General features: G+C 34.5%; 1 protein-coding gene across 9 annotated transcripts in view; it reads left to right on the forward strand.

Moving 5' to 3' along the window:
- Nucleotides 1–27,630, forward strand: part of LOC134545685 (ecto-NOX disulfide-thiol exchanger 2-like) — a 114,627-nt gene that overhangs the window by 41,508 nt on the left and 45,489 nt on the right. For 6 of the 9 annotated variants that reach the window (XM_063388628.1, XM_063388625.1, XM_063388624.1 and 3 more), the window contains exons 6-7: nucleotides 629–862; nucleotides 9,910–10,125. In XM_063388628.1, coding sequence (XP_063244698.1) covers nucleotides 629–862; nucleotides 9,910–10,125 — 450 coding nt within the window. The remainder of the gene's footprint in view (nucleotides 1–628; nucleotides 863–9,909; nucleotides 10,126–27,630) is intronic. The other 3 variants (XM_063388626.1, XM_063388629.1, XM_063388622.1) reach the window with 1 other exon arrangement.

Consider the following 27,630-nt stretch of genomic DNA (forward strand, 5'->3'; position numbering starts at 1 on the left):
TTTACTTTCAGCAAACAGTGTTGCGGATGGCCTTTTTACTTGAGGGGGTAAGATGCTCTCAGATCAGACAGGTTATGCCCTCGATGTTCCTCCTCTCGAGGAAGAGTTGTGAGGGCAAGTCGTCTGCTAGTTGGTTCGGTGCTATCATCTACTTATTGTTGTTCGTAATGTTCAGTGTATTTTGATTATTAGGGCAATTCATAACTTTTGTATCATATACATTTATACAAATCAAAGAGATGGCGATTAAAACAAACCTAATGCCAGCATGTACCTGAAATGTGAATGAGAGCAGCTTGTTCGGTGCTTACTGTCATACATAATTTTACTACCTCATTGTTTGTATTGGTTATCGAACAAATTGCTTTGTTTCAAATTATTAATTTGGAAATACATCATTGCTAGTTTGCACTGTACGTAATAGAGAAAATTCGGAACAATATGACATTGTCTGATTATGGCTTGTTTCTGTTTGTTGGAGTATTCATTTTTAATTGTCTTGGGTTTTGTCCACTACATACAGTGAAAGCTAGCAGTGGCTTATTTCCAAACTAACGATTTAAATCAAGATTACCCATCTTGAAAGAATCGTTGAAAGAAAGAAATGGCTGTGCATGGATCACCGCAGGCTACCGCATCAGGCTGGGCTCGAACACGGACGCGCCCAACACGGGACGCCTGCACGTGGACTACGCGCAGGCCAGGGACGACCTGTACGAGTGGGAGTGCCGCCAGCGCGCCTTGCAGCGCGAGCAGAGGCACCGCGAGCGCATGGAGCAGGAGAGGATGAGGCCTCCGTCGCCGCCGCCCGTCGTCCACTACACCGACCACGAGGCTCTCGCCATCTCCGAGAAGATCAAGGGTTTGTGTAGTTCATCTGCGCTGCCACCAACACTCTTACAAATCAACCAGTCTGCATGTTGAGAATGAAACAACTTATTTGTTTTGCCACGGGTGTCACTAAAGGAACAGGAAACCCTAACAAGGCAGGAAAGAACGGATGCGAGTGTGTCAGAAAATTAGGTGCCCAGTAGAATTCGTAAATACAACAATTTATTAACAGGTATATTCTCACAAACGAATATCTCATCTCATTCTCGAACTGACATTGATGGTTATGAAGCTGTACCCCTGCGTGGTGGGGTTGAATACTCGTTACAGGTCGGCTATAACAAAAACACAAAAAATTAACAACCTGATAAAAAATATCAAAGCAGCACCCTTAATCAAGTTTGAGCCTGCCTCGGCTCAACCTACTGCGTATACACTGTCAATCACAACGGTGGTTTGCCATAGATTTACTGGGTGACATTACAAACATATTATAACAATTGAACAAATTCTCAATATAATATTTGGAGCCCAGTACATATAGAAATTACCAAAAAGGGATATAAAAATATATTTATACAATTAATAACAAGTACTGGAACAAGTACTGGCTGTGGTTGAAATTAATTACTACCATAATAAATACAAATTATAATTAACTGATTTGGTATCCGTAGAAGTTGGCTAAAGTTTTTATTATGTCCACAAAAAGTCTCGCTGTCACCCAAATCACTTGTATTCCACGTAGTTATTCTTATTCACCTCGTGCCGTGTGTTAGTACTGAAAAACAGCTGCAGCAACTTGTCTTGTGAGCGCGGTGTTACGTTTGCCTGTGTTCGTTATGTACGGAGTTGGCAGTCGACGTCAGTATTTGCCTTTACGTATAGTGTTCTGTTCATGTTTTCTGAAGCCCCCCTCGCTCGCCCTCATGGAAGTTGCCTTACACTCGCCTATTATGACTTCTTACTAGAGACTTGCATTCAGTTTCTAACTGCTCTCAGAGTTTTATGCCTGATCTTCTTTCACTTGTCTCTATCAATGTTTATGACATGAAATAGTCTCACCAAAATGAAGTCCGTCGGGGTCTCTAGGCGGCGGTGACTCCACAAAGTTTTACAGCATAGGGTGGCGAGCGGTGTCCGAGCAGTGCGGCAGCCTGCCTCGGTGAAGTCTCAGTTGATCTGCTTTCTGTTGACTCGAAGCATTGCCCTTTTATACTTGCAGAAGTCCTTACCAGGCTAGAACAGAATAGTCTCGTACGTTTGGGGGAACATTGGCCGACTTCCTTTTCCGGCGAATCGGCGCGCAACCGATGACGCCCGACCGCTTCCGAAGAAGCCTACCACCAGCCGCAGTGTTCAAAGCCCCCGCGCTCTGTGTTGCACGGGCGGCATCCACAGACATGTTAGGGGCAATGACGATTCTGGGTGTGTACGAAGGTACACACGTTACAGTTTAGTAGTTCCCCAACTTGATATTATATTTCAGATTGTTTTTTTTTTTTAATTGGTTTAATTTTGTGTACGTACTTGATGGGATTTAGAGCTGTATTCTCTGACACAAAAATAAGGGTTTTGTTGTTGAATATGCTACACCTGTACCCTAACCATATTCCTAGTGCACCTCACTGTTTCAAAACCCTTAGGTAGGTCGTGCTAGTTTCTTAATTTTAGGGAACTATTTTCATATCCTATCTGTGAACTATCTGTCGCCCAAACTACTGCACATGTTCAAAGCTCACTCTTAACCTCAAAAAAAAAAACCTAGTCTCTTAAGTTGGCATGATAATAAATACCTGATTAAATAAAAAATGGTTGCATGGTTGCTTTTCATTATATATGCTAGTTACAATAATTAAGTACTTCATTTGCAATTATTTATAAACATAACAACAATCTTTAAAGAGCTTAAAATAATGACATACACAAACTGAGAATAAATATCCTTAGAATAATAGGTACAGAGGAAGCACTCCTCACTTAAGCTGTTAATGGTTATAACGTTATAAGCAAAACTCTGCATAGAGAACTCAATATATCGACTTAACTATCGATTTTGTAACCTTCTGTGTCTGGCTGTTGTCATTTAATTATGAAAGCATACAATCTTGATGATTGTGCCGTGTTTTTAAACAACAGAAAGGGAAACCAAAACAATAGTTGTGAAAATCATTTATACTGACACTTTTCATTGTTTGTTTGCATTTTTTGGACCTAAATGTTAATGGATGGTGATGTAAGTTCATATTTAATTGTCAATCACTGTTTTGGAATTTTCAAAACTGGGAATAATTCACATTTTCGACCAAGTAACTGATTTTCACATAACAATTTGTTTTATCGCAAATGTAATAATATATTTTCCTAGTTATTACTAGTGGTGCACCAATATGACTTTACCGATTACCGATTCGATTACCGATTATGAGAGCAATAATCGGCAGATACTGATTCAGTTACCGATTATAATCAAGAAATTTTTTTAAGTGTAATAATGCACACAAAAAATTGTATTCCCATGTGAATTTAATAACAAGATTTGGTAAAATTGAGAGTATAGTTATACTAACAGAATAAAAATATATAAAATACACTTTTAAGTCATTGCAAAGTGTAAATTAAATTAACTTCTATTTATATTTGTTATTGTAAACAACTTGAACTACAGTCTAATAATTGTAATTTACAATGGGTAAGTTTTTGTTGCGGAAAACTAGCATTATTATCGACTATCACATAAGGTTGCATCAAGAAATTACCGTTTAACAATGTAAACATGCTGCTTTATTTTGTTCACTTGAGTTTATAGAAAAATGTTTCCACGCTTCACTTTTTTTCTCCCTACTCGCCATCTCACTATAATTATATAAAAATGACTAAAACCAATTCTAGCACATGTGATTTTATTTATGTTGACTGAATATATAAAATTATAAATACTTTTTCACTTTTCACGTCACATACAAATAACAAACGGATAATGTTACCAAAGACGCCCATAACGAGTTTGTAAAACGCAGTGATAAAAACTAGAAGGTATCGGGACCATGATTTTGAACCGCTAATACGACTCGAAAAGATCGATTGTCATAGAATCCACTGCAACTGTTTGTGGTATTTTGATTGCGTGCTATCTATTTTACGTCTCTGGCTATAGGTAATGTACAAGGCCACTAAACAAAAGACAGAACAAAAGACAAAACGTAAATAAACGTGTAGGAAAATTTATTTTTTATTGTTCGAGGAATGAGATTTATTAAACTTAACGAAATATCTGTAATTATGATATGACGGAGTTAGATGAATTTTGTAATATATATACAAATATAACCGTATTTCGTCCTAAAATGTGTAACAAAATATTACACGGTAAAAACCTACTTTACGCCGGGACGTAAATAATCGGCAAAGTAATCGTTAAGATAATCGCCGATTACGATTACTAATCGGTAAGTACCCATAATCGCCGATTACGATTAATCGGTAAGTACCCATAATCGCCGATTACGATTCATCGGTATCCGCATCTGTGCACCACTAGTTATTACTAGTGGTGCACCGATGCGGATACCGATGAATCGTAATCGGCGATTATGGGTACTTACCGATTAATCGTAATCGGCGATTATCTTAACGATTACTTTGCCGATTATTTACGTCCCGGCGTAATTAAGTTGATTTTTACCGTGTAATATTTTGTTACACATTTTAGGACGAAATACGGTAATATTTGTATATAATACAAAATTCATCTAACTGCGTCATATCATAATTACAGATATTTCGTTACGTTTAATAAATCTCATTGCCTCAAACAATAAAAAATGCATTTTTCCTACACGTTTATTTACGTTTCGTCTTTTGTTTAGTGGCCTTGTACATTACGTATAGCCAGAGAAGTAAAATAGATGGCACGCAATCAAAATACCACAAACAGTTGCAGTGGATTCTATGACAATCGATCTTTTCGAGTCGTAGTAGCGGTTAAAAATCGTGGTCCCGATACCTTCTAGTTTTTATCAGTTTTTTACAAACTCGTTATGGGCGTCTTTGGTAACATTATCCGTTTGTTATTTGTATGTGACGTGAAAAGTGAAAAAGTACTTATAATTTTATATATTCAGTTAACATAAATAAAATCACATCTGCTAGAGTTGGTTTTTAGTCATTTTTATATAACTATAGTGAGATGGCGAGTAGGGAGAAAAAAAGTGAAGTGTGGAAACATTTTTCTATAAACTCAAGTGAACAAAATAAAGCAGCATGTTTACATTGTTAAACGGTAATTTCTTGATGCAACCTTATGTGATAGTCGATAATAATGCTAGTTTTCCGCAACAAAAACTTACCTATTGTAAATTACAATTATTAGACTGTAGTTCAAGTTGTATACAATAACAAATATTTAAATAGAAGTTAATTTAATTTCTCCTTTCAATGACTTAATAGTGTATTTTATATATTTTTATACTGTTATTATAACTGTATTCTCAATTTTACCTAATCTTGTTATTAAATTCACATGGGAATAAAAAATTTTGTGTGCATTATTACACTTAAAAAAATTTCTTCATTATAATCGGTAACTGAATCGGTATCTGCCGATTATTGCTCTCATAATCGGTAATCAAATCGGTAATCGGTAAAGTCATATCGGTGCACCACTAGTTATTACTTAATATAAAAATGAAACATACAAACACAATGCATGTAATTGCATATGTGAATATAGGTATGTATGTATGTGTGTATATAAATAATTTATTTTATGTCTTGTATGCTGTGAAATATTTATTGTTTACAAAAATTGTGTTAACAAATGTTGATAATAATTAAAAAGACTATTTGTCAGGATTTTGGTTTTCTATTATTCATATGTAAATGTAAACAAACAAATGATGTGTAAGAGTATCCTTTGTATGTAAAAGCATATTTGATTGAAGCATTTGTTTGTTTACAAAATTATTGTTTCTCGAAAGTAGAATGATAAAATGTTTTATCACATGATCGTCGCACATTTTATGCTAAATTCAAGTTTAAAAAGCAGGCCTGTGATTTTTATGTCAGAAAGACTTTTTTTGGTGGTGTTAGGTTTTTCCTTTTAAAAAAAAAAAAGTTGCATAAAAAGTATTTCAAAATAAACAGTTTGTACAAAAGTATTCCAAACAATTTAAATTAATTAGTCATGCATCAAAAACTTATTTTGTTCAACTTATAATTGAAAAATGAAAACTGTGACCTAAACGTGAGCAGGAAATATAGTAGTACATTCTAACCACGAAAGAGTGCTGGCTATCAAAGGCAGTTTACTTGGTATTAGACAGAGCGCATGCATTGCATGCATTCGGCAAGCCATCGATATTGATATAAGACTACGTGCGCACACACTACAAAAGCTATCAACGTTACCAAACATGAATATTGCCAACTAGCACTGATTACATTTTTATACTTTTTAAACAGCAATGATGAACAGATAAAGGTTATAACTTTAGAAAACGTCTTTAAAAGAAAATTTACACTTTGGAAAACTTTGTATTTCTGTTAATTAAATAAGTAAGCGGTGAATATCCCAACGAATAATGGATGTAAACTTTAAAATACAGCTTTTTATAAGGGAAAAGAAGTTATGGGCAACATGTTACATGGAGGAAAAAATAACGTACATCTTATGGAGAAAATGGCGGGACTGAAATTAGTTTTAATGTAATTTTAAATGCTGTTTTTTCCCATTATAGCTTTAAAACAGATTGCTGTTGCATGGTGCTTTGGCAAGGTCATGTTTACTACCTACACAAAGTACTCTGAATCTAATAGCGGGACCAAAAACATGCGATTTTTATGCAAGATTTTTTTTTGCTAATTATGATGACCTAAATTAACAGTGTGAACATAATGCAATAATACACGGTATTTTTTTTTTGTGTATATCTAAAGGGTAAGTGTATTAAAACTAAAAGTACTATTATTTTAAGTGCATCCTATTGCATGTTTGTGTAAGCAATTTTTGAGCAGAGTTTCTTTTTGCAAATAAAATAAACTTAAAATTTCAAAAATAACTTAATGTGCTGCCAATTATGTGGTTAGATGTCCAGTCAATAAACCACGTGTACTTGGAGCTGTGCATTTGGTTTTTGGTTTTTATCTCATGAAATGTTAACATATAACAATTATATTAGTGGTGCACCGATGCGGATACCGATGAATCGTAATCGGCGATTATGGGTACTTACCGATTAATCGTAATCGGCGATTATCTTAACGATTACTTTGCCAAGTATCTATGTCCCGGCGTAATTAAGTAGGTTTTTACCGTGTAATATTTTGTTACACATTTTAGGACGAAATACGGTAATATTATATATATTACAAAATTAATCTAACTCCGTCATATCATGATTACAGATATTTCGTTAAGTTTAATAAATCTCATTGCCTCGAACAATAAAAAATACATTTTTCCTAAACGTTTATTTACGTTTAGTCTTTTGTTCTGTCTTTTGTTTAGTGGCCTTGTACATTACCTATAGCCAGAGACGTAAAATAGATGGCACGCAATCAAAATACCACAAGCAATTGCAGTGGATTCTATGACAATCGATCTTTTCGAGTCGTAGCTGTTCAAAATCGTGGTCCCGATACCTTCTAGAGTTTATCACTGCGTTTTACAAACTCGTAATAGGCTTCTTTGGTAACATTATTTTTTGTGTTATTTGTATGTGACGTGAAAAGTGTAAAAGTATTTATAATTTTATATATTCAGTCAGCATAAATAAAGTCACATGTGCTAGAATTGGTTTTGAGTTCTTTTAATATAATTATAGTGAGATGGCGAGTAGGGAGAAAAAAAGTGAAGTGTGGAAACATTTTTCTATGAACTCAAATGAACAAAATAATGCAACATGTTTACATTGTTAAACGGTAATTTCTCGGTGCAACCTTATGTGATAGTTGACAATAATGCTAGTTTTCTGCAACCAAAACTTATCCATTGTAAATTACAATTATTAGACTAGTTCAAGTTGTTTACAATAACAAATATAAATAGAAGTTAATTTAATTTACACTTTGCAATGACTTAATAGTGTATTTTATATATTTTTATACTGTTATTATAACTGTATTCTGAATTTTACCTAATCTTGTTATTAAATTCACATGGGAATAAAAACATTTGTGTGCATTATTACACTTAAAAAAAATTTGTTCATTATAATCGGTAACTGAATCGGTATCTGCCGATTATTGCTCTCATAATCTGTAATCGAATCGGTAATCGGTAAAGTCATATCGGTGCACCACTAAATTATATCTTGATTATTTATTGCAAGTATTTGGAGTGGTATTAAAATTTCATGCAATACTATATTTTATTATAACATTTTTTATTCATTCTTATATATGTACATAATATTTTTACTAGGAGATTTTAGTTTAGTTTTAGTAACAGCTGAACTTTTGGGCTGTGCAATTCTGCATGAATATTTCAGTGAATAAGGCTCATCTCACGCCATGTTAGTGATTTAATGTTTTCTCATTTCTATTAATTAAAGAATTTCCTGTAAATGTATTCCGATAACTCTCTTGCATATTTCGTTCTTGGGTCACAAATTTTCTCACCATGTATTTACCTACATTTTTTTGGGGCTGTAAACGGTGATGCGATTAGCCTTAATTATGAATACGTGTGTGACTGTTTACAACTGTTAGAAAAAAATTTAGGTAACATTTGTTGGGATAGTTAAGACAGAAAACATTCAATAGTGTTATTGTGATAAATTTACTGAAAAAGCCCTCAAACATTACTAGTTATCAACACCAGAAAACTGTAAAGAAATTACCAAAAGCAGTGAAAAAATATAGTTCAAAAACTTAAAAGTGGTGCAAAACATCAGTGTAGAAAAGTTAATTTGGTCATATAATTCTATACCAAATATTTATTGTCATCTTTTTCCCTTAAAATTAGTATTTTAAAGCTCATTTATTGAATATAAATATATATATATATATATATATATATTTATTGAATATATATATATATATATATATATATATATATATATATATATATATATATATATATATATATATATATATATATATTGTAATGACAGTTTTAGGTAGGTACCACAAAATCCCATATTGAAAAAAAAAAAAAATCAATATCAATGTGTAGTCATCTCTGTAATTTTTTTTACAATTGAATCTGAATACTCTGATAATTTACTGTTGAATCATACAGATACAAATTAAGTACTAAATAAACCAGCACATCAACTCCTATCATCTGACATAAACAGGGTAGAACATACACAATATTTACACTTTTAAAAGTTATAAAATTAACCAAATTATATTTAATGAATGGAGCAGGGTTAAACGAACATAAAATTCTCATACTAGTAACAATTATTTCTTGGCTTAAACTCTAAAAGTACTCAAACATAAAGTGTAAATGAAATGAGTGTGGCTTAAATTATAAAATAATGAAATTCAATTTAAATAAAAAGAGGAGATAAGTTAATGCCATATTGTAATTAATGTTTGTTTGGGCGTTAAAAATGTTTTTCTCAACTTGAAAAACTACAATATTTATATTGTTAACATCACATAATAAAAAAAAAATGCATAGTATCTTGTCTCGTAAACATCATCATTCAGCTTTTTCATAAAGTAACCAAAGATATGATACAGGATGTGTAACTTTTGTGCTGTACGCACAGTACAAAGAGCAATTGTTTGTACCATTAATATTTATTGGTGCTGTAGTAGAAAAAAATGCTACGTTTGAAATTTCAAAATACTTTTTAAAAATTTGTTACTTGGGTTATGCATTTATGAAGTTATTGCCTGATGTTTTCCGAATTGAAACTGATGAATTTGAGAAAATGGTCATTTGTGCACCAAACTTTGTTTTCACAAAAATACATAAACAAAAAGCAGGATTTTATTCTGTTTTTCTCACAGATTTCGGGCTTTGCCGTTTGGGGTCCCTACCAATAGTAAGGGCATGAAAATGAGTGCGTGAAGATGGAGTTAGATGTGTAGTTGATGACAGAGCGGTACTTCGGTTTCCAGCAGTGGACGACTCGTTCACCCTGGCGGTGCAAGTGGTGATCACGTGGCTGGAGCGTGGGGACTGCAACAAGCGCAACGCCAACACGTTCTACACCATGATCCAGTCAACCAACTCGCACGTGCGCCGCCTGCTCAGCGAGAAGGCTCAGTACGAGGAAGAGTTGCAGCGGGCTCGGGAGCTCATGAAGGGCCGCATGCAAGGCCTGCTCATACAGTGTGAGTAAACTACAGTTGGTCTCGCTCACGCAACCACTCGGGGCCCTGCGGTGTACCAGGGTAAGGACGTCTGCTGCAAGTAGTTTCCTCTGTCGTAAGTTAGTGTAGAGCATTCCGCTTAGTGATTAGTTTTTACGTGTTGATGTTAGATTTAAACTTTTAATGTATTTTTTTTAGACTTTCTTAAGGTACAAGAAGAATTTATGTACTTTGCCAATAAAAATTACAGAAACTCCTTGATTGTAAGACAGTGGGGTGTGTTTTGCAATCAATGTCGGCTCGCATGACGGATGATACAGGATAAACTTTGGATTGCTGTGAAAGGGAGGGGGAGAGATTTAAATTTCACTGGGTTCATTCTGTTCCGCCTCTTGCCATTATAATACATACATAACTTACAAGGTGGTTACTTCCATATTAGTTTTTATTGTATGTTTTTTTATAAAATACTTGATATGTTGTGAACAAATATTTACATATTTCCCAAGCAGCTAACTAACTCAGTAAAAAAAAGTGGTTAATAAGTATTATTAGATTAATAGATATTGCTGCACCATAAGATGTAAGTACAGAGCTGCTCTAGCCACCTAGCAAGACGTGAAGCAACTATGCTACCTTACGGCTATAGACCATCTCATTCTTAGATTGCAGTTCACAGCTTATGATGTGCAGTGTTGCCAATTCTCTAACACATTACGAATTTCAGGAGATGTGTTTTTTTGGAATATTGATTACATAAGAAGCATTTTGTGAACTCATATTCTAATTTATAATATTTTATACTATCATGCTTATAAATTTGTAATAAATTGTCACTTTTTTTTTACTCTTATGACAAGATACCATTCACACACATTCATTGGTATGGATTCATACAATAATTGTAATGTTGCAACCCAGACCTACAAAGCTAGCTCAAAATTGGTCTGAATTGCACATCGTCGGTCTAATTAGCAAACCTCGTAACTCCCTGAAGACAAATTTTACAAGAGAAGCAAAAAACTGAATAACTTTTTTGTTTGTACTTAATATGTGTTTAAATCATCACATAAAAGTTAAAACACCCCCTGACGTGTGTCAATAAACTTTGTGTCGGTTTTTAATTATTAGTACTTTTTTTAATGGAGTTACGAGGTTTTACAATCATAAATTCAAACTAGATATGGAGTTACGAGGTTTGATAAGAAATAAATCTTCTTATTGCCGTAAACTTAATATGAATATTAGAACAATTTTGAGATGAATAGTTATAGCATTAAATTTATTCGTGTATTATAAAAAGTATATCTAACAATACAAGGGTTATTTACGATATTGAACAGTAAGGACAGTATACAATACACAACAGCAATATTGTATAGTACATAAAATCAACATTGACTATGAATTCGTTTGAAATAACATCAAGATAAAACTAGCCTTTAATACTGATAAATCAGGCAAAATTACTCCAACAGATTCGAAAAAAAAAAAATTTTACCCTTCACAAAATCTACACTTCAGTTTTGAAAAGGAAGGCTATCATAAAATAAGTGATAGTCTGACTCCATTGTTGTTTTCAGGGACTGCAAATGCTCGTATTTAGTTTTCTTTATCTTCAGCCTCTCAGTGTACAGTGCTGGCAAACTATCATATGGCTTAGCAGTAATGTTCTTTTTGCGAATAGGCAAGTTCTTCCACTCTTCTGTGAAACCCAACTTGTAGGAAATAATCCCATCTGAAGTGTACTTCAAGGCTCTGATGTCGGTAACACATGGATCCCCAATTATTCTGCCTGGTCTGATAGAGCTATATACTTGAACATGATCAAATTTTTTAAAAAAACTGTGAGTCAAATAATGAACTTCATATGGACGTGGATTTCTGCGTTCTTCCCTGCAAGTTGCAATGTAGTCAGCTGGAACATTAATCTTCTTGTTTTTCAGCTTATTTTCTATCTTCGAGTGCATGGAGTCTGCCTCCATTTGTGTGTGTCTGACCTCCAGAAACTTTTGCTCTATCGTTACACACTTTGTCACTGATATCTGTAAGAGTGCATTGGCGAGAGTCACATTTCTGTTCTGATAGCAGCAACCATCACTATACAGAATCAATTTGTCGGCATCGTTCCTCAAAGGTAGTTGCGACAAGATGAAGTTGCAAATTATTGTAGCAAACTCATTTGAACCAAGGCCCCCCTCAGTCTCGTTCCACAGATAACAGAAGCCATCTTTGGTTTTCAAATCGAAAACAGTAAAATTGTGTACTGCTAACTTGGTTTTATAGTACAAACTAGACACATTTGATTTTGGGCACAAAAGTACTGATTGCAAGTCCATTGTATACACATGCTCTTCCTTGGCTTTATCAGATTCTTTCTCCAGTCTTGCTTCCATCTTCTTTTGTAGATGGTGTTTGTGGATTTTTTCATTAAGATTGCCTGTATTAAAGGCTGCACATATGCTGCACTGATCTTTCTTGGGCTTAAATAGACTTAAATTGTTGTCCTCAAAAACTTGCGTGAATATGCAAGAAGAGAGAGGTTGAACTCCTTTACTTGTGCACCACTCATCTTTGTATGTTCTGTACAACTGCATTTTGGATGTCCACTTTGGCTCTAAATATAATTTTTTTGACGAAGCTCTGCAATAATGTGACTCGACTTTTGCAAGACTTGATAGAAATTCTTCCAAAGATTTTCTTTCTTGAGCTTTCCTAAGTTTTGGTTCAGCATTGTTGCCCATATTTTCACTCGGAATCACTTTACAATCTGTTCTATTTGCAGCTTCTCCAACAGTTTGTGTTATCTCTTCATTAGGGTTATCTTCATCATCATTATTTGTTCCTTCATTCTGCCAGTTCAGTGCAGTCCATTCCCCAATGCACAAAGTATTTAAAAACATGGTTTTGCAAACTCGTTGTTTGCCATCCAACGTCTTCAAGTAATACTTACAGGAGAATTTCCTCCTGGATTTATTTTCGTCCTTTCTATCTCTAGCTCTCTGAACTGAACTATTCTCAGTAAGAAAGTTCACGAAGAGTTTCTTCTCTCCCCATTCCAATGACCAGAATTCTTTAAAAATTTGTTCTCTCACTGCATCTGTAATAGAACAGCACTTCAGAGCATTGTTTTCTTTTCTTACACACTTGCAACGGGGTTTCATTTTACGTTCTTTCTTCTGTACATCATACTTCCATTTTCCACCTTCTGTCAATTTCTTTCCTTTGTATTCTTTCCCCAACTTGCGTGCATTTTTCCATTTGTTGACATTCCATAAACTTCCATCAACTTGATGCCGCTTCCTTCTTTTACTCTTTGAAGACAGAGATTCATTATTTTCTGCTCGAGATGTTGTTGGCGAAATATTGTTCAGATTGTCTTGTGGGACTTGAGAGATCATAGCTGAAGCCAGGCAATAGCTATGATCATTGTACAAGTTTTGTGGGTTTTCTTTCACTACATTTGCAGTACTGTCATTAGATTCATCACCTGGAAACACTGGTATTACTTCATTCGGTAGCATGTCCTCATTTTCATTTGTTGTTAAGATTGGGGAATTATTTGGATCGTTTGTGGCCTCTGGTCCAACTTCTATAAACATTCCTACATCCTGAATGTTGCCAAACCCCGATGGTAGTTCAAAGTCCATTGCATTATGAGTCACCAAGTCCTCACATTCATTAGTTTCCATTTCATCATGTTAATTTCATACCTGCATTGTTTCGTCAGTTGATGAACATGGGTTGCAAATATTTGATAAACTTCTATCTGTATTGACAATGAAAGTGCCAATATCGTAAAGAATGTATGATGTTCTACAAGGGGTACTCATGAGATCCATGCCGAAATCATTCTTAACTCTTGACATTCTGAAATAAAGAATGGATAGCTAAAGTTTAGACATTACCTCCAAAAACATTTGATATTATGGCCTGTATTACAAAAGTTTGAAAAGTATTATTTATTGCAATAAGTGTTTTGTATGCATAAATAACCAATGGACAATACTTAAAGTGTGAGATAATAATAAAATTTACCTGTTCCATACGTACAAACAATTTCGAAACAACCAGAATAATATTTTTAAAACAATTAATAGACAGTCCAACAATAACACTGTGTTTGTTTACTAACAAAATGGAGTTACGAGGTATGCTAATATGCAGGAAATCCGACAGCTGGAGATACGAGGTTTTCTGAAAATAGAATTGTAGCCCATAGGGATTGTTTATTGTTATGATCTTTGGAATGGTCATACAACACATAACTGAGTATATAGTAGTACCAAAAACCAATTTTTGGCAAAAAGTGGAGTTACGAGGTTTGCTAATTAGACCGACGACATACATATATAAAAACACTCAAAGAATTGGTTGGTTTGAAAATACTGTTCAAATTTCATAAAAATGTTGCTCTAAATGATTCATGATGAAAATAAAGTCTCTCGAGAACAAAGACTAATTGTTACTGCTTTTTATTATCCTTTATCAAAAATTCACATAAGTACAAAGGCTGCCATCTTCTGATAACATCACTGTTGCAAATAATTCACAACACACAGCAAAAACAAAAACAAAGGTTTGTGTCTTCGAGGAAGAAAATTTACTTGAAAATGGTACTGAAATGTTTCATGAAAAGATTATTTATTACTGCTAATAAGTCCCGTGATTTCCCACGAACGCATGGTCCAAACCAAATACTTGCATACTTGGACGACGACAAAACAACTCACGTTTGCCTCGTTTAGGTGTATCACTGACAACTGCAGTCACCTAATTCTCAATTAAATGTCCAAAAATATTTATAAATGGGCGCTGCTCAGACTGCAGCCACGAAATTTACTTTTCCACTACATAATTAATTAATTATTTTACTTTCTGAGTCATAGCCCGACCGCAACCATTCGACACTACGATCACAACATGTCTAACAGCCAACCTGACTACCTCCACCCATGAAGGAGAGAGATGGTCATGTGTCACCCACAGCCAATCACATACAAGCTTAAAACCCAATTTCAAAATTCAGCCAGTCTAAGCACAAGTTACAAGAAATGAAACACACTGCATACATATAACTAGGGGCTTTCTCTTCTCTGTCTCTTTCCAATTTGGATGATACCTTATTTACTCGTACAATCGTCGCAGCAATTTTACCAAATTTTATGAAAAAAAGTTAGGTGTAACCATTGAGTAAAAATTAATTTTTTTTACGTAAAACTCGTTTATGACGTTCTCACACAATGATTTTCCATTAAATATGATAGAACATTTCAGTCCCGCCATTTTCTCCGTACTGTCTTTATTTTACGTTGGAATAAATTATTTGTTAAGAAATTACCATTTATTTATTTAATTAACATGAATACGAAGTTTTCTGATGTGTAAATTCTCTTTCAGTGAAATTTTCAATCATTTTTTCCATCGCCGCTCTGTTTGGTTATGTTGATGCCTGTAAAGAGTGCGCGCACGTAGTCAAGTACGGATATCGATAGGTCGCAGATTGCATTCACCGCGCGCACTCTGCATGGTTCCAAGTACGTAAACTATATTTGATAGCCTGCACTCACATTCCTTCCTCCCACACGGCCACGCCACATGAAATCAGGCTGTTCCATTGTGTTTACGGCTGTTCCGATCGCGCCTCAAGTCGCCGTCAATAAATTATTGTGCTACGATTATACGAGTAAATACGGTACATTTGTCCTTGAGTTCCCACTCTTGGTGGGGAACTACCATTGCTGTCTCTCTTGCCCTTCAGTGCACACCTGCCTCTCTCTCTTTGAGATTGATGTAATTTTACAGTCACATTGCATCATCATGCTTTCAAACAAAGGATAGTATCAAAAAAAGTAAAGAAAAATATATTACTATACTTGAAAACTTAAACAACAAGCCAGATAGGTAATAATGCATTTTAGTAGCTTTTTAAAATTTAAATTAAGTAAATTAGCAGACATACTTAAAAACATGAACTAATGAAAAATAAGGGCAAAACAACACATTGCTAACATATGACTACCTCTGAAACATTCACTCAGCCATTATTTACATTTAAATAGAAAACCTAACCAAGTACTGAAAATGATTAAAAAAAACATTGTAAAATTATTTATGCCAATGTTTTATATATGGAGAGTAAGGGCTTGCAATGCTAAGATGTAAACTTGATACAGAAATTATAGAAATTATACACATATCTTTTAATCACTATCGCTACCACTTTTAAAGTTGACCAAAGCTTCTTTAATTGCATTGTTCATACTCACATTTTTTGAATAATACTCAAATGCTTTCAACTCACTATTGTGTTGAAGTTGGTTCTTAAAATATATAAATCCATATTATTGAATAAGCATTTATTTAGTTAATTTTATATTAACTACAACATATTTTTTAAAGAAGAATCAAGACATTACTATTGTTTTAGTATAAACAAAAGCATAGAGATTACACTCAAAATAAAGGAGTTTCATAACAACATAATGTGTACTTTAACACCTTCCTTCATTATTTACACTAGAGTCCCGTTATAGCGAGGTTTCACGGTTCCGGGTTTGATCCTCGCTATAACCGTGTCCTCGCTATAACCGAATTGGACAAATTTTGGCCCCCAAAAAATAAAAATTAACCGAAAATAGCATAAAAATTGTGTTTAAACCTGTATAATTGGAAAATAACAGGTTATAATAACGAAATCTTAATTTATGTGAGCAGATGTGTGAATTCTCTTTAAAACGATACCCCATAAGTACGAATGTGATCACCCGATTGCGTCAAAATAACCAGAATACCCTACCACGCCACGTAAGTATAGCATCTCAGGCCGCGGCCGACGCAGCATTGTCCTGCTATCTATTGTCGACGCGGGCTGTCTGCTGGCGGCCATGTTGGTTCGGGATGTTGCTAACAGGTGGTGCTAGTGTAGCGCGACGATTTAATTCCTTTTAAAATAGCAGGAGTGCGGCTGCGGCAACGCACGTACGCCTCAAACGAAATAGTCGCTGGAAAACTATACTTTTTCATTTAAAGAAACCTGTCCACTTTTTTAGAAAATAAATTTGGGATTAAACTCAAACCATCACCACCCCTTTCCCGGACAAATACCCCAACAACTGACCGAAACAAAAGTTACAAGAAAACTGTCCTAGCGATTTGGAAATAAATACGGTAGTGCCTACTAGAGATGTAAAAGTAACGAAAAAATGCGTACCCGTATGTATTTGTTACTATAACAATTAGTACTCGTTACTATCGTTACGTTACTCGTTATTCTGATACCGCATAATTTGCTGTTATGTTGCAGCAACGAATCCAGTCGTATTGCGTACGCGTACAGTATGACGTCGCGTAAATAATAATAAATAGAATATAAACAATTAATAGTTTTTGTTAACCAAGAAACAATTAAATCTCATTAGAGCGGCTTTTTAATATTATCTCTTTTAAGATAACAACAAAAAAAACGTGAAAATATACACAATTATAAAAACAAAAACATACATATTTCTAATTTGTAAAAAATACTTTCTTACGTTGTTTCTGTTCCAATATCAAACTTTGTCTACACACGGTACAGATAACTAACGGAAGTTTGGGGACATTCCATGTCAGATCAACACACTTTGAATTAAAATTTTACCTCACCATTTTAGAACTTCTTCAAATTTTGTATAGTGGTAGTATGTACTAAGAATAAGAAAAATATTAAATTTTAATTTTTTATCTCTAACGGTTTCCAAAATACAGCTATGTAAAGTTTTCAAAAAAGCGCTCAAAAACGCTGGACGAGCGTTTTTGAAATTGCTCTAGAAGCTGTTCTAATTAAGCTAGAAAGGTGGGAGTGGTGTCATTTTACTCCATTTTTAATGGGCTTTCTTATGAAATGGGCATGCAATGGGTTCAATAGGTAAAAAATATTTGAAATGAGAGTTGATTTCTAAAATCAGTACGGTTTATGTAGTGTATGGTAGTATTAATTGTTTGTACATGAACAAATAGGCATTCCATTTACTTACTGAGTACAAATTCACTTGTTACTTGACATTGCCTGAGTTATTTTTAGTGTCTCTTCAGCTGTAAGTTTATAAATCCTTCCAGTAGGAGTTGTAGGATCAACTTTGCAGAGGACGTCCGTTACTGATATCCACAACACATCAGGCATCCTTGGATATGAAAATGAAGCTGCCGGTCCAGGAGGGTGTAAAAATGTTACTTTTAATTCATCATCTTCTTCCTTCTTCTCCAAAACATAAGCAACCCACCACTTTTCATCATACACTGCCGTTATGTAGCCATTTACATCACTTATTTGCAATTTATCGGGTGATTTTTGAACAGCTACAGTGTCTTCAGTTTGACTTTCCGAAAAAACTTTAACTCTTAGTTTTGAGAGACTCAATGGTTCAGGTATAAAGCAGTGGAATTTTTGAGTACCCTTAATAGTAATAGCCTGGTTGAAACGCTCCTCGAGAAACTTTTCAGATTCAATATGATCTTCTTGGGTTGAAAAGGTAAAATGTATTCCATTGATATTTTGTTTTGCCCATTCATAAAGTTGAATGGCTGTCAGAATTTGACTGTCATATGGCCGCTGTAGACTAGCTTTAGCGGCTAGTCTCTTGACCGTGCCACCAATCCCATCACAAGGGCCCTTTCCATGAGCCGTAGCTGAGAAATGCCATTCAGCTTCAACATCAAAATCCTCTTTATGGTAGCACAAGTTTATGAAGTTTTTTTTGTTTTTATATTGCCCAGCACACCCGTCAGAGTAATAGAAAATCTTCTTTGGTAATGCCTGGAAATGTTTTGTCAAGAATTCAATAAGTTTCTTTTGAAACGTATAAACAGACACGGTATTGTGCTCCAAGCAATCTGATACCACAACAAAACTGACATGTTTGAGTTTGTCTTCACTTTTGTAATAAATTACAAAAGGGTGAAGAGTTACATGTTCATTAGCCCAGTGGTAGCTCTGAGCCTCGTCTTGTACCACAATTGTGTAGTTTTCGGAAAAGTCTAGGTTTATCACAAACTCTGATTCATTTAAATTTTCTTTTTTATCATTGATGAAAGCAGACTGCATTTTAGCAATAAAATCATGTTTTATTAGAGGTGAAAGTTTTTCCAAAAAGAAAGTGATAAAGTCTTCTGAAGATTTGTTTAAAGTCTCAAGAGTGCAACGATCTACAGACACCCATTGACGAAATGTGACATTTTCTATCAAATTTTCTTCAAAGGCATCTTCAAGAATTGTTTGTATAGGTGTAACCCCAGGACAATCGGCACATTCACCCATGACACATGTTATTGCTGGTGGATTGCATTGCATTTTGACCATACACTGCTTGTACGACTTCAATTCACCATTAGTTAGAGTTCCTAATCGGGCATTTTCTATAATCAACTTCACATTTTGGTGGATAGTACATACGCACACTGCATGCGTGCCACTTTTGCCTGCTAAAATACATTGTTTTGGTCTTAGTTCAGCAAATTTAGAGAATCCTACTTTAATGTGGGGGGATTTCTCCTTGAACAGAGTATAAGCTTCCTTCAGATTACACAAGATAAGACGTTTTGATATTTTGGTTTTATTTCCATTTGCCTCAACAACTGATACACAATCTTTTATGCCGGGCAGTGCTCTGTTGATTTCATCATTTAGATAAAAGGAATGAATAGTATTTACAACATCTTCTGAGAGCGTCTTACCAGGCTTGGGATTGGGAGTCTCTAATATACCTTTCTCTTTTAAAATTTTTTTTGCTTGTCTTACCATATAGTTTGGCGCATTAAATTCCCTCATAATCTTCCTTATCCCCCAACCCTCTGGGAGGCAAGTAAGTATCATTAATTTCTTAACACGATTATTTGAAACGGAAAATTGATCTTTGAGGTTTTGTAAAACTGATTGGTCAAGATCGTCCTCTTGACTGGATGATGATGGATCTGCTGCTACAAAAAGTTTTCGTTTCATTGCAGAGTGAATTTTTCTTGCTTTGGTTGTTGCATACTGCTTGGATTGGATTTTCCTTTTTGTCAATAGGAGACTCTTCTAGCTCCAAAAGAGAAGTATTCATTTGATCTACTATTATTTTCGAAATAGAAAAGTTAGGGTCCCTGTCTGAATCCGAACTGGACATTTCATCATTCAATGCCACTAAGCAAGGCTTAGCTGAAGGGCCAGGTTGATTGGCATTTAAGTTTGTCTTCAAAGCTGTAATTTCTTTCCTACATTTATTGCAAATTTTAGCTTCCTTTGGAATTTCAGGATATAAACTGCACATCCATGATGTGACATTTCTTAATGTCTTTTTATCCCTGACTGTATGATTTTCTTTTTTTAAGGGATTAAAACATTGTAATCTAATACACAACTTTTTTCTCCATTTTTTAAAGTCTAAAATATAAAATTGATTAAAACCATTTTGCAATTTACAAGTTTCAACAAAAAATTGTCTTTAAATAATAATTAATTGAATAAAAATATTGACATGTATAATGTACATTACATAACTGTATTATCATTAGTACTCACTACTGTCACACATTACTAGTAGTTACACTCACTAATACTTTATCACATCACTGTTCTCAGAATAACTACTGATTCTACTGACAAGAGCACCAGACTCAGACGAACTGCTATGTGAGCTATTCTTGTGAGGTGCAGGTCTCAACTTGTCAGCAAAGCTTGCCCCCTCCCCCCTCAGGTCCTCTCCTTCCTGCCTGCTGGAGCAGATTGATTACAGTCTGAATGTTAATCTTAAAACTTTCTAGCTTATTCTTTACTGTTTTTTAAAAATTACTTGAATGATGCCTACATATTTTAAAATCCACTTATATAAAGACATTAACTAATGAACAGTCACCTCAATAATAAATTAATATCAATACGAACTTTCCCGAAGGTACACGATGTTGTTGTCGGGATAAATACGACCATACTGGACCATACCATCATGGCGACCCTCGATTATCGCTACATTGCCGCGTAAACAAAGTTTATTAATTTTTAAACTAATTCTAGTTTCCAGTTTACAGTTTTCATGTAGTTATTTTTCAAGAAGAGACTCTGCAAACTGTGCGAAGTGAAAGAAAACTTCTGAAACGTTTTATTATAACCATAACCATAGCCATAACTACCAACACCTATGTTTGTGTAGATTTATTATAGATAGTAAAATTATTAGCATTACTGATGTTGGTAAAATAGAACATAGTAAAATATCTTTACCAAATTAAAATTCCCCAAAATCTCACCTTTTTGCAGATAATATTTAACCATGAAGCCATAATCTGCCCATTTTGAAATTCTAACTTATGCTTACCATTAATATAGCCTACTTGTAGGAATTTTTTCAAAATTTTTTGGGACGCACTTTTTGATATATTCAAAATCAAAATTTTGATTTTGAGTTTAGAAAAAAAACTTTATTACTACCTATGGTGTGTTATATGTCAAAAGAAAGCCCATAAAAAATGGAGTAAAATGACACCACTCCCACCTTTCTAGCTTAATTAGAACAGGTTTTAAAGCAATTTGAAAAACGCTCGTCCAGCGTTTTTGGGCGCTTTTTTGAAAACTTTACATAGCTGTATTTTGGAAACCGTTTGAGATAAAAAATTAAAATTAAATATTTTTCTTATTTTTAGTACCTACTACCACTATACAAAATTTGAGGAGATTCCAAAGTGGTCATGTAAAATGGGTGTGTTGATTTGACATGGAATGACCCTTTGATAAAATAAAGAAAGGACGGAATTCTATTTTTAAAGCCACGCACTTAGGTGGCGACTGCAAGGCTGAAGAATGTGACAGGCGTCAACGGCAAGATGTCTAGTGGCGAGCGAGAGGGGTGGAGATAAAGCAGACAAATAACAAAAGCGCGCTTCAAGCTCTCACGCCGTAAATACCTTGTTATAGCCTTGTTCTCGCTATTACCGTGCTCGCTATAACGAGATTCTACTGTACTTATGAAACACACTGAAAACTAAGATAGTCCCAATTCTATATTCAGTCTCTTCAAAGTTGGATTATGCAGAGCCTTTGTGAATCCATCCGCCAACTGATCTTTAGTGTCAACTCTCTTTATAACAATCTCACCCTCTTGTACTTTTTCCCTTACAAAAAAATGACAAATCAATATGTGCTTCGTTCGTTTGTGCCATACCGGATTCTGTGCAAGTCTTATTGCTGCATTGTTATCAACAAATAAAGTACTTGATGTGAATTCGGTTATCTCTGCCAAAAGTCGTTTTAACCACACCATCTCTCTAGCTCCTTCACTCGAAGCTACTATCTCAGCCTCAGTTGTTGAAATGGCTACAGAGGCTTGTTTCTTGCTGAACCATGAAATCGCTCCTCCAGAATAAATGCATACAACTCCTGTAGTTGATCTGCCTGTCAATGAGTCTCCTCCAAGATCTGCATCTGAGTAACCCCTAAGAACTCCCTTATGGTGATTACTCTTGTAAAATATACCAAGTTCGGAAGTGCCGTTCAGATAGCGAAAAATTCTTTTCACCTTACATACATCACCTTCTGAAGGATTCTCAAGCGTCCGAGACACAACACTCACCGCGTATGAGATATCAGGCCTTGTTCCTGTAACTAGATACATCAAGGAACCCACTGCCTCACGATAGGGGAAGTTAGTATTCTTACTTACTGAGATTTCCTTCCTTGATATGAAGTTTTCATCTTTTAAAATAGGAGTGCTCACAGGTTTACACTCATTCATTTGGAATTTTTCAAGAATTCTTCTGATATATGAAGTTTGGTAAATTTTAATACTTTCCTTGCTTTGTTAGATTTCAAGACCGAGATAATATTCAGCAGGTTTAGTTGTAATTTTAAATTCAAGTTTAAGTTTTTCAATAAGTTCCATTGCATCATCTTCACTAGATGCAGCGATCAATCCATCATCAACATACAAAGTTAATAAAATTTTATTTCCATTGTTATTCTTTATAAACAAACATGGGTCAGCAGAACTTACTACTAAACCTGCATTTTTAGAGAACCTTTTATTTTCTCATTCCAACATCTGGGAGCTTGTTTTAGACCATATAGACTCCTATTTAATTTGCAGACATTTCTGCTCTTATCTTGAAAGCCTTCAGGTTGACTAATGTAAATTTCTTCTTTTAACTCGCCATTAAGGAAGGCTGTAGATACATCAAATTGGTAAAGATGCATATTTTCACTGGCAGCCACGCTAAGCACTGTTCTAATAGTAGTCGCTCTGGCTACTGGACTGAATGTCTCTTCATAGTCCTGCCTTTTCTTCTGTTGAAAGCCTTTTACTACCAATCTTGCCTTATAACGATCCAGTGACCCGTCAGCATTATACTTCTTTTTGAATACCCATTTAGATGTTATGGCTTTCTTATTAGGAGGCAATTCACATACAGTCCAGGTTTTATTTTCCTTGAGAGAATTTATTTCATGTTCCATGGCATTGTACCAAAGATCAGATTCTTCACTCTCCATTGCTTCCTTATATGTCTGAGGAATTAAACTAGTCTCAACACTATTCACATAGTCTTCCATGTGTTTAGGTTTCGTGAGTTTAGAGATATCTCTGAGAGTTCTACCTCTTTCCCAGTTCACAACTTCATTGCTTGATTCCATTTCTGATTCGCTGTCCTCTTCATTAAATTCTCTGAAACATTCTTCATTCTGTCCAGTATCTTTTTGAATATCTGGTTCATCTTCCTCAGGTCCAAGATTTACTGTAACTTGTGAATCTCTGATTGGTGTGCATAATTGCTGAACAGCAGGCATGCTAGTGGCTTCTTGAAATATAACATCACGAGATCTTATGAGCTTGTTTTTGGACAGAACTCTGTACCCATTATCTCCATCATATCCAATTAAAATTCCTTCTTGAGCTTTTTTGTCAAATTTCTTTCTATGAACTTTCGGTACATGTGCCCAACATTTAGATCCAATTATACGTTAGTGCTTAATATATGGTTTTTGTCCAATCCATAATTCATGAGGTGATTTTCCTTTAACAGATGAGATGCCTTTTGTATTGAGAATGTATGCTGCAGTATTAATCATTTCAGCCCATAATTCTTTTGGTAATGATTCTTTCCTGGAATGCATAAGAGTTCTTGCTGCTTCAACAATTGTTCTATTTTCCCTCTCAGCACAACCGTTCTGCTGTGGAGTATATGGCATTGTGTATTTCATTTCAATACCATGAGACCTTAAAATGTTATGCACTTTCTCATTATTGAACTCTCCTCCATTATCACTTATTATAGATTTTATAACATTGCCATTTATCTTCGTTTCGGATATGAAGTATTTTAATTTTTCTGAAACTTCATCCTTAGTTCTAAGGAAATAAACTCTCCTAAATCTGGACCAATCATCCTTTAAGACTAAGAAATATTTTAATCCACTGGTTGATTGAACTATAGGACCACATACGTCCAAATGTATTAGCTCTCCTGGGTTCTCTGCCCTTTTTCAATGCCCAAATTTTCGTCTATGGGCCTTTCCATTGATACACCCTTCACAAAGTTCACTATCCACTGGCACGTCTAAACCTAACTCTTCCTTGATGACTTCTTTTATATGACGTTTGTCTTGATGAGCCATTCTTTCATGATAGAGAGTTGAAGTAAGTTAGATTTATTCGAAGTAATAGTTTGGTTACCTTCGGGTTTTTTTGGTTGAATGACTTTAACTGCCAATTCATATAGTCCACCATATTTTTGACGTTTGCCTGTAACAAGTGTGTCCTTACCTTCAAACAACTTGCACAAGAGCGCAGTTGATTGGAATTTGCTCTTAGGTCTACGATCTTGAACAGCCAGGAGTGAAAACAAATTCTTTGAAATGCCTGGTACAAACCAAACATCTAATAAAACATATTTTTTCCATCTTCCTTCTGAGAATGCCTCAATTTCAATAGATCCTTGACCAATAGCTTTTACTTGTGAACCATCTGCAGTAATAATTACATGATCACCATTAGAAAAATGATCAAATGTTTTGAACCAGTCTCTTCTATTGCAAATGTGATGGGTAGCTCCATTATCCACTTAATCAATTTTGACTATTGGATTCTGTAACAAAAGCATCTGAACTAACTGTAAAAAGTGTAGCTCCTTCAGCCTTTGTACATTTAGCTTTTGCTGGTTTAGGTGGTCTACCATCTGCAATCCAAAATCTACACTTTTGAATATAATTACCTTTCTTATCGCAATAAGCACATTTAATTTGGCTCTTGTTAAAATAAGGTTTATACTGCTTACCTCGTATGGTTTTGTCCATTTCTGTTACCCTCTAACATGTAAAATCTCTTCAGAGATACTCTCAAGCAAATTGGTTTCAAATGTACACAATTTTTGCGTTAGATTATCTAAATTCTTATGTTCATCATTAATCAATCGCCAACCATTAGTAAATGTTTTAAATTTTTCGGGCAAAGATTTCAAAATTTTACAAATTAATAAAACATCTTTGTTACCTTCAGGTTGTTTTTCAATCTCTTGTTTCAATTGATTCCAGACATTAGACACTCTTGATATAAATCCTACAACATTTTCTTCTGATGACCATTTTGCTTCAAAGAAATTATTATATAAATCAAAAATTCTGTCTTCAGAAAAAGTATCGAAAAGTTGACAAAGTCCTAACCACATCATACGAGCAGATTCATATCTACGAACTTTTTCGATCATTTCTTCAGTCATATTATTTTGACATAACCAGTAAAGCTTGATTGTCTGTACTTTTAAACAGGGATAATTGCCTTTTATAATCTTCTGATTCTTTTTCAGCTGGATCAATCTCTGGAGGTTTTAACAAAGCATCAATTATATCTATTGCATTTGGAATTAAACGTAAGGCCATCCTAATTCTAGCCTTCCAGTTCTCCCAATTAGATTTTCCTTCTAATAATGTTATTTGAGGAACTGAGAATGAACTCAAATGCTTTGATTCCATGTTGTGATGAATACTTAAACTGATGAACTTCTTACGTTATTAATTTTAAGAACCTTAAAGAATATTCCAAGGTGTCTGGGCCCATAACCTGTTGAAGTTGGTTCTTAAAATATATAAAACCATATTATTGAATAAGGCATTTATTTAGTTAATTTTATATTAACTACAACATATTATTTTTTAAAGAAGAATCAAGAAACAAAACATAACTATTGTTTTAGTATAAACAATAGCTTAGAGATTACACACACAATAAAGGAGTTTCATAACAACATAATGTGTACTTTAACATACTGCGCTTCATCTATCGTAGCCTACCAATGAAGTATCTTTGTGGTGTTCTACCTACCATAGTTTACATTTATGTAATCCACATAAAGGCAGAAAATAAAATCATAATGTGAATAAATAACCCTTCAAAAGTTTTAACTGTACAAGCCACTGAACACAACGTGTCACTTAGTCGCGAGATATGGCACTAACTGGCAGGCTGGCTTTCAGAAATTTTTTTTGTTTAGTTAATTTTTTAACATGTCCACTGGCAGTCGTAAGACTTCGGTAGTGGGCACAACACATAAGGATAAATGCAAGGATATCACTTAAAATATTTGGATCCTCCCCCTCGTCTGTACCATAGCAGGCAAGACAATCACCTATGGCTTACATACTACGAGAAAGAGTGTACCGCATACTTGCAGTGAAATAAATAGCTGAACTAAGGAAGCCTTTATCTTTTAACTTGCTTGCAAGACAGGACCTCACTTCTCCAATCACACAGCTGTGTTGCATCTTACGACAGCAGTTTTGGAGCGAGCCTCTATTGCAGTGCACTTTTATGATGATGATACACGTCTTCACAGTTATGAACACGAAAACTGTAGGAACATTTGAAATTAGGGATGTACCGATTCGAACCCCGATTAACTGTAATCGCCCGATAATAGAGAATCAGTAATTAATCTTAATCTGCGATATTTCAACCGATTATTTAGACAAAATTGTCAACATTTTCTCATTATATTTATCATAATTATCTCTTAGCATTATAAGAAAAATATGCCAATGATGATAATATATTCTTTTAACGGTAAATAGTAAACTCTAAGTTTAATTCATGAAACACCATTCAGACTGTAGGCCTACACACGCTCTGAAAGTTTCAGAAACTTCGTCGTCTAATAAATTAAATATACTCTTATTTTATTCAATTGACGATTTTCTATTAGCATGTATGGCTAGTATTTCCATTGTTAGTTCCATGCATCAAACAACTGCTTTGAGTGCTGCTTGTAATAAAATACAACACATAAAACAGTATAAAACACAATAATATTATTTGAACAGCATCATCACAAGATCTCCATTTTACGTTTAGGTTACGCCCGTCATGTGATGAACGAAAACAATTTGGCCAACTTATCTCACTTCATCGGAATTTCTGTTGTATACCTGAACCTTTTTCTATTATTTTTTATTATGATTGAAGTCGCTTTAATAACGGGAAAGTCTTCTTTACTTTTTATTTTTACCGTATATTAACAACAAATATTTAA

The sequence above is a fragment of the Bacillus rossius genome, chromosome 1 (genome assembly GCF_032445375.1).
Source record: "Bacillus rossius redtenbacheri isolate Brsri chromosome 1, Brsri_v3, whole genome shotgun sequence".
Taxonomy (NCBI): domain Eukaryota; kingdom Metazoa; phylum Arthropoda; class Insecta; order Phasmatodea; family Bacillidae; genus Bacillus; species Bacillus rossius.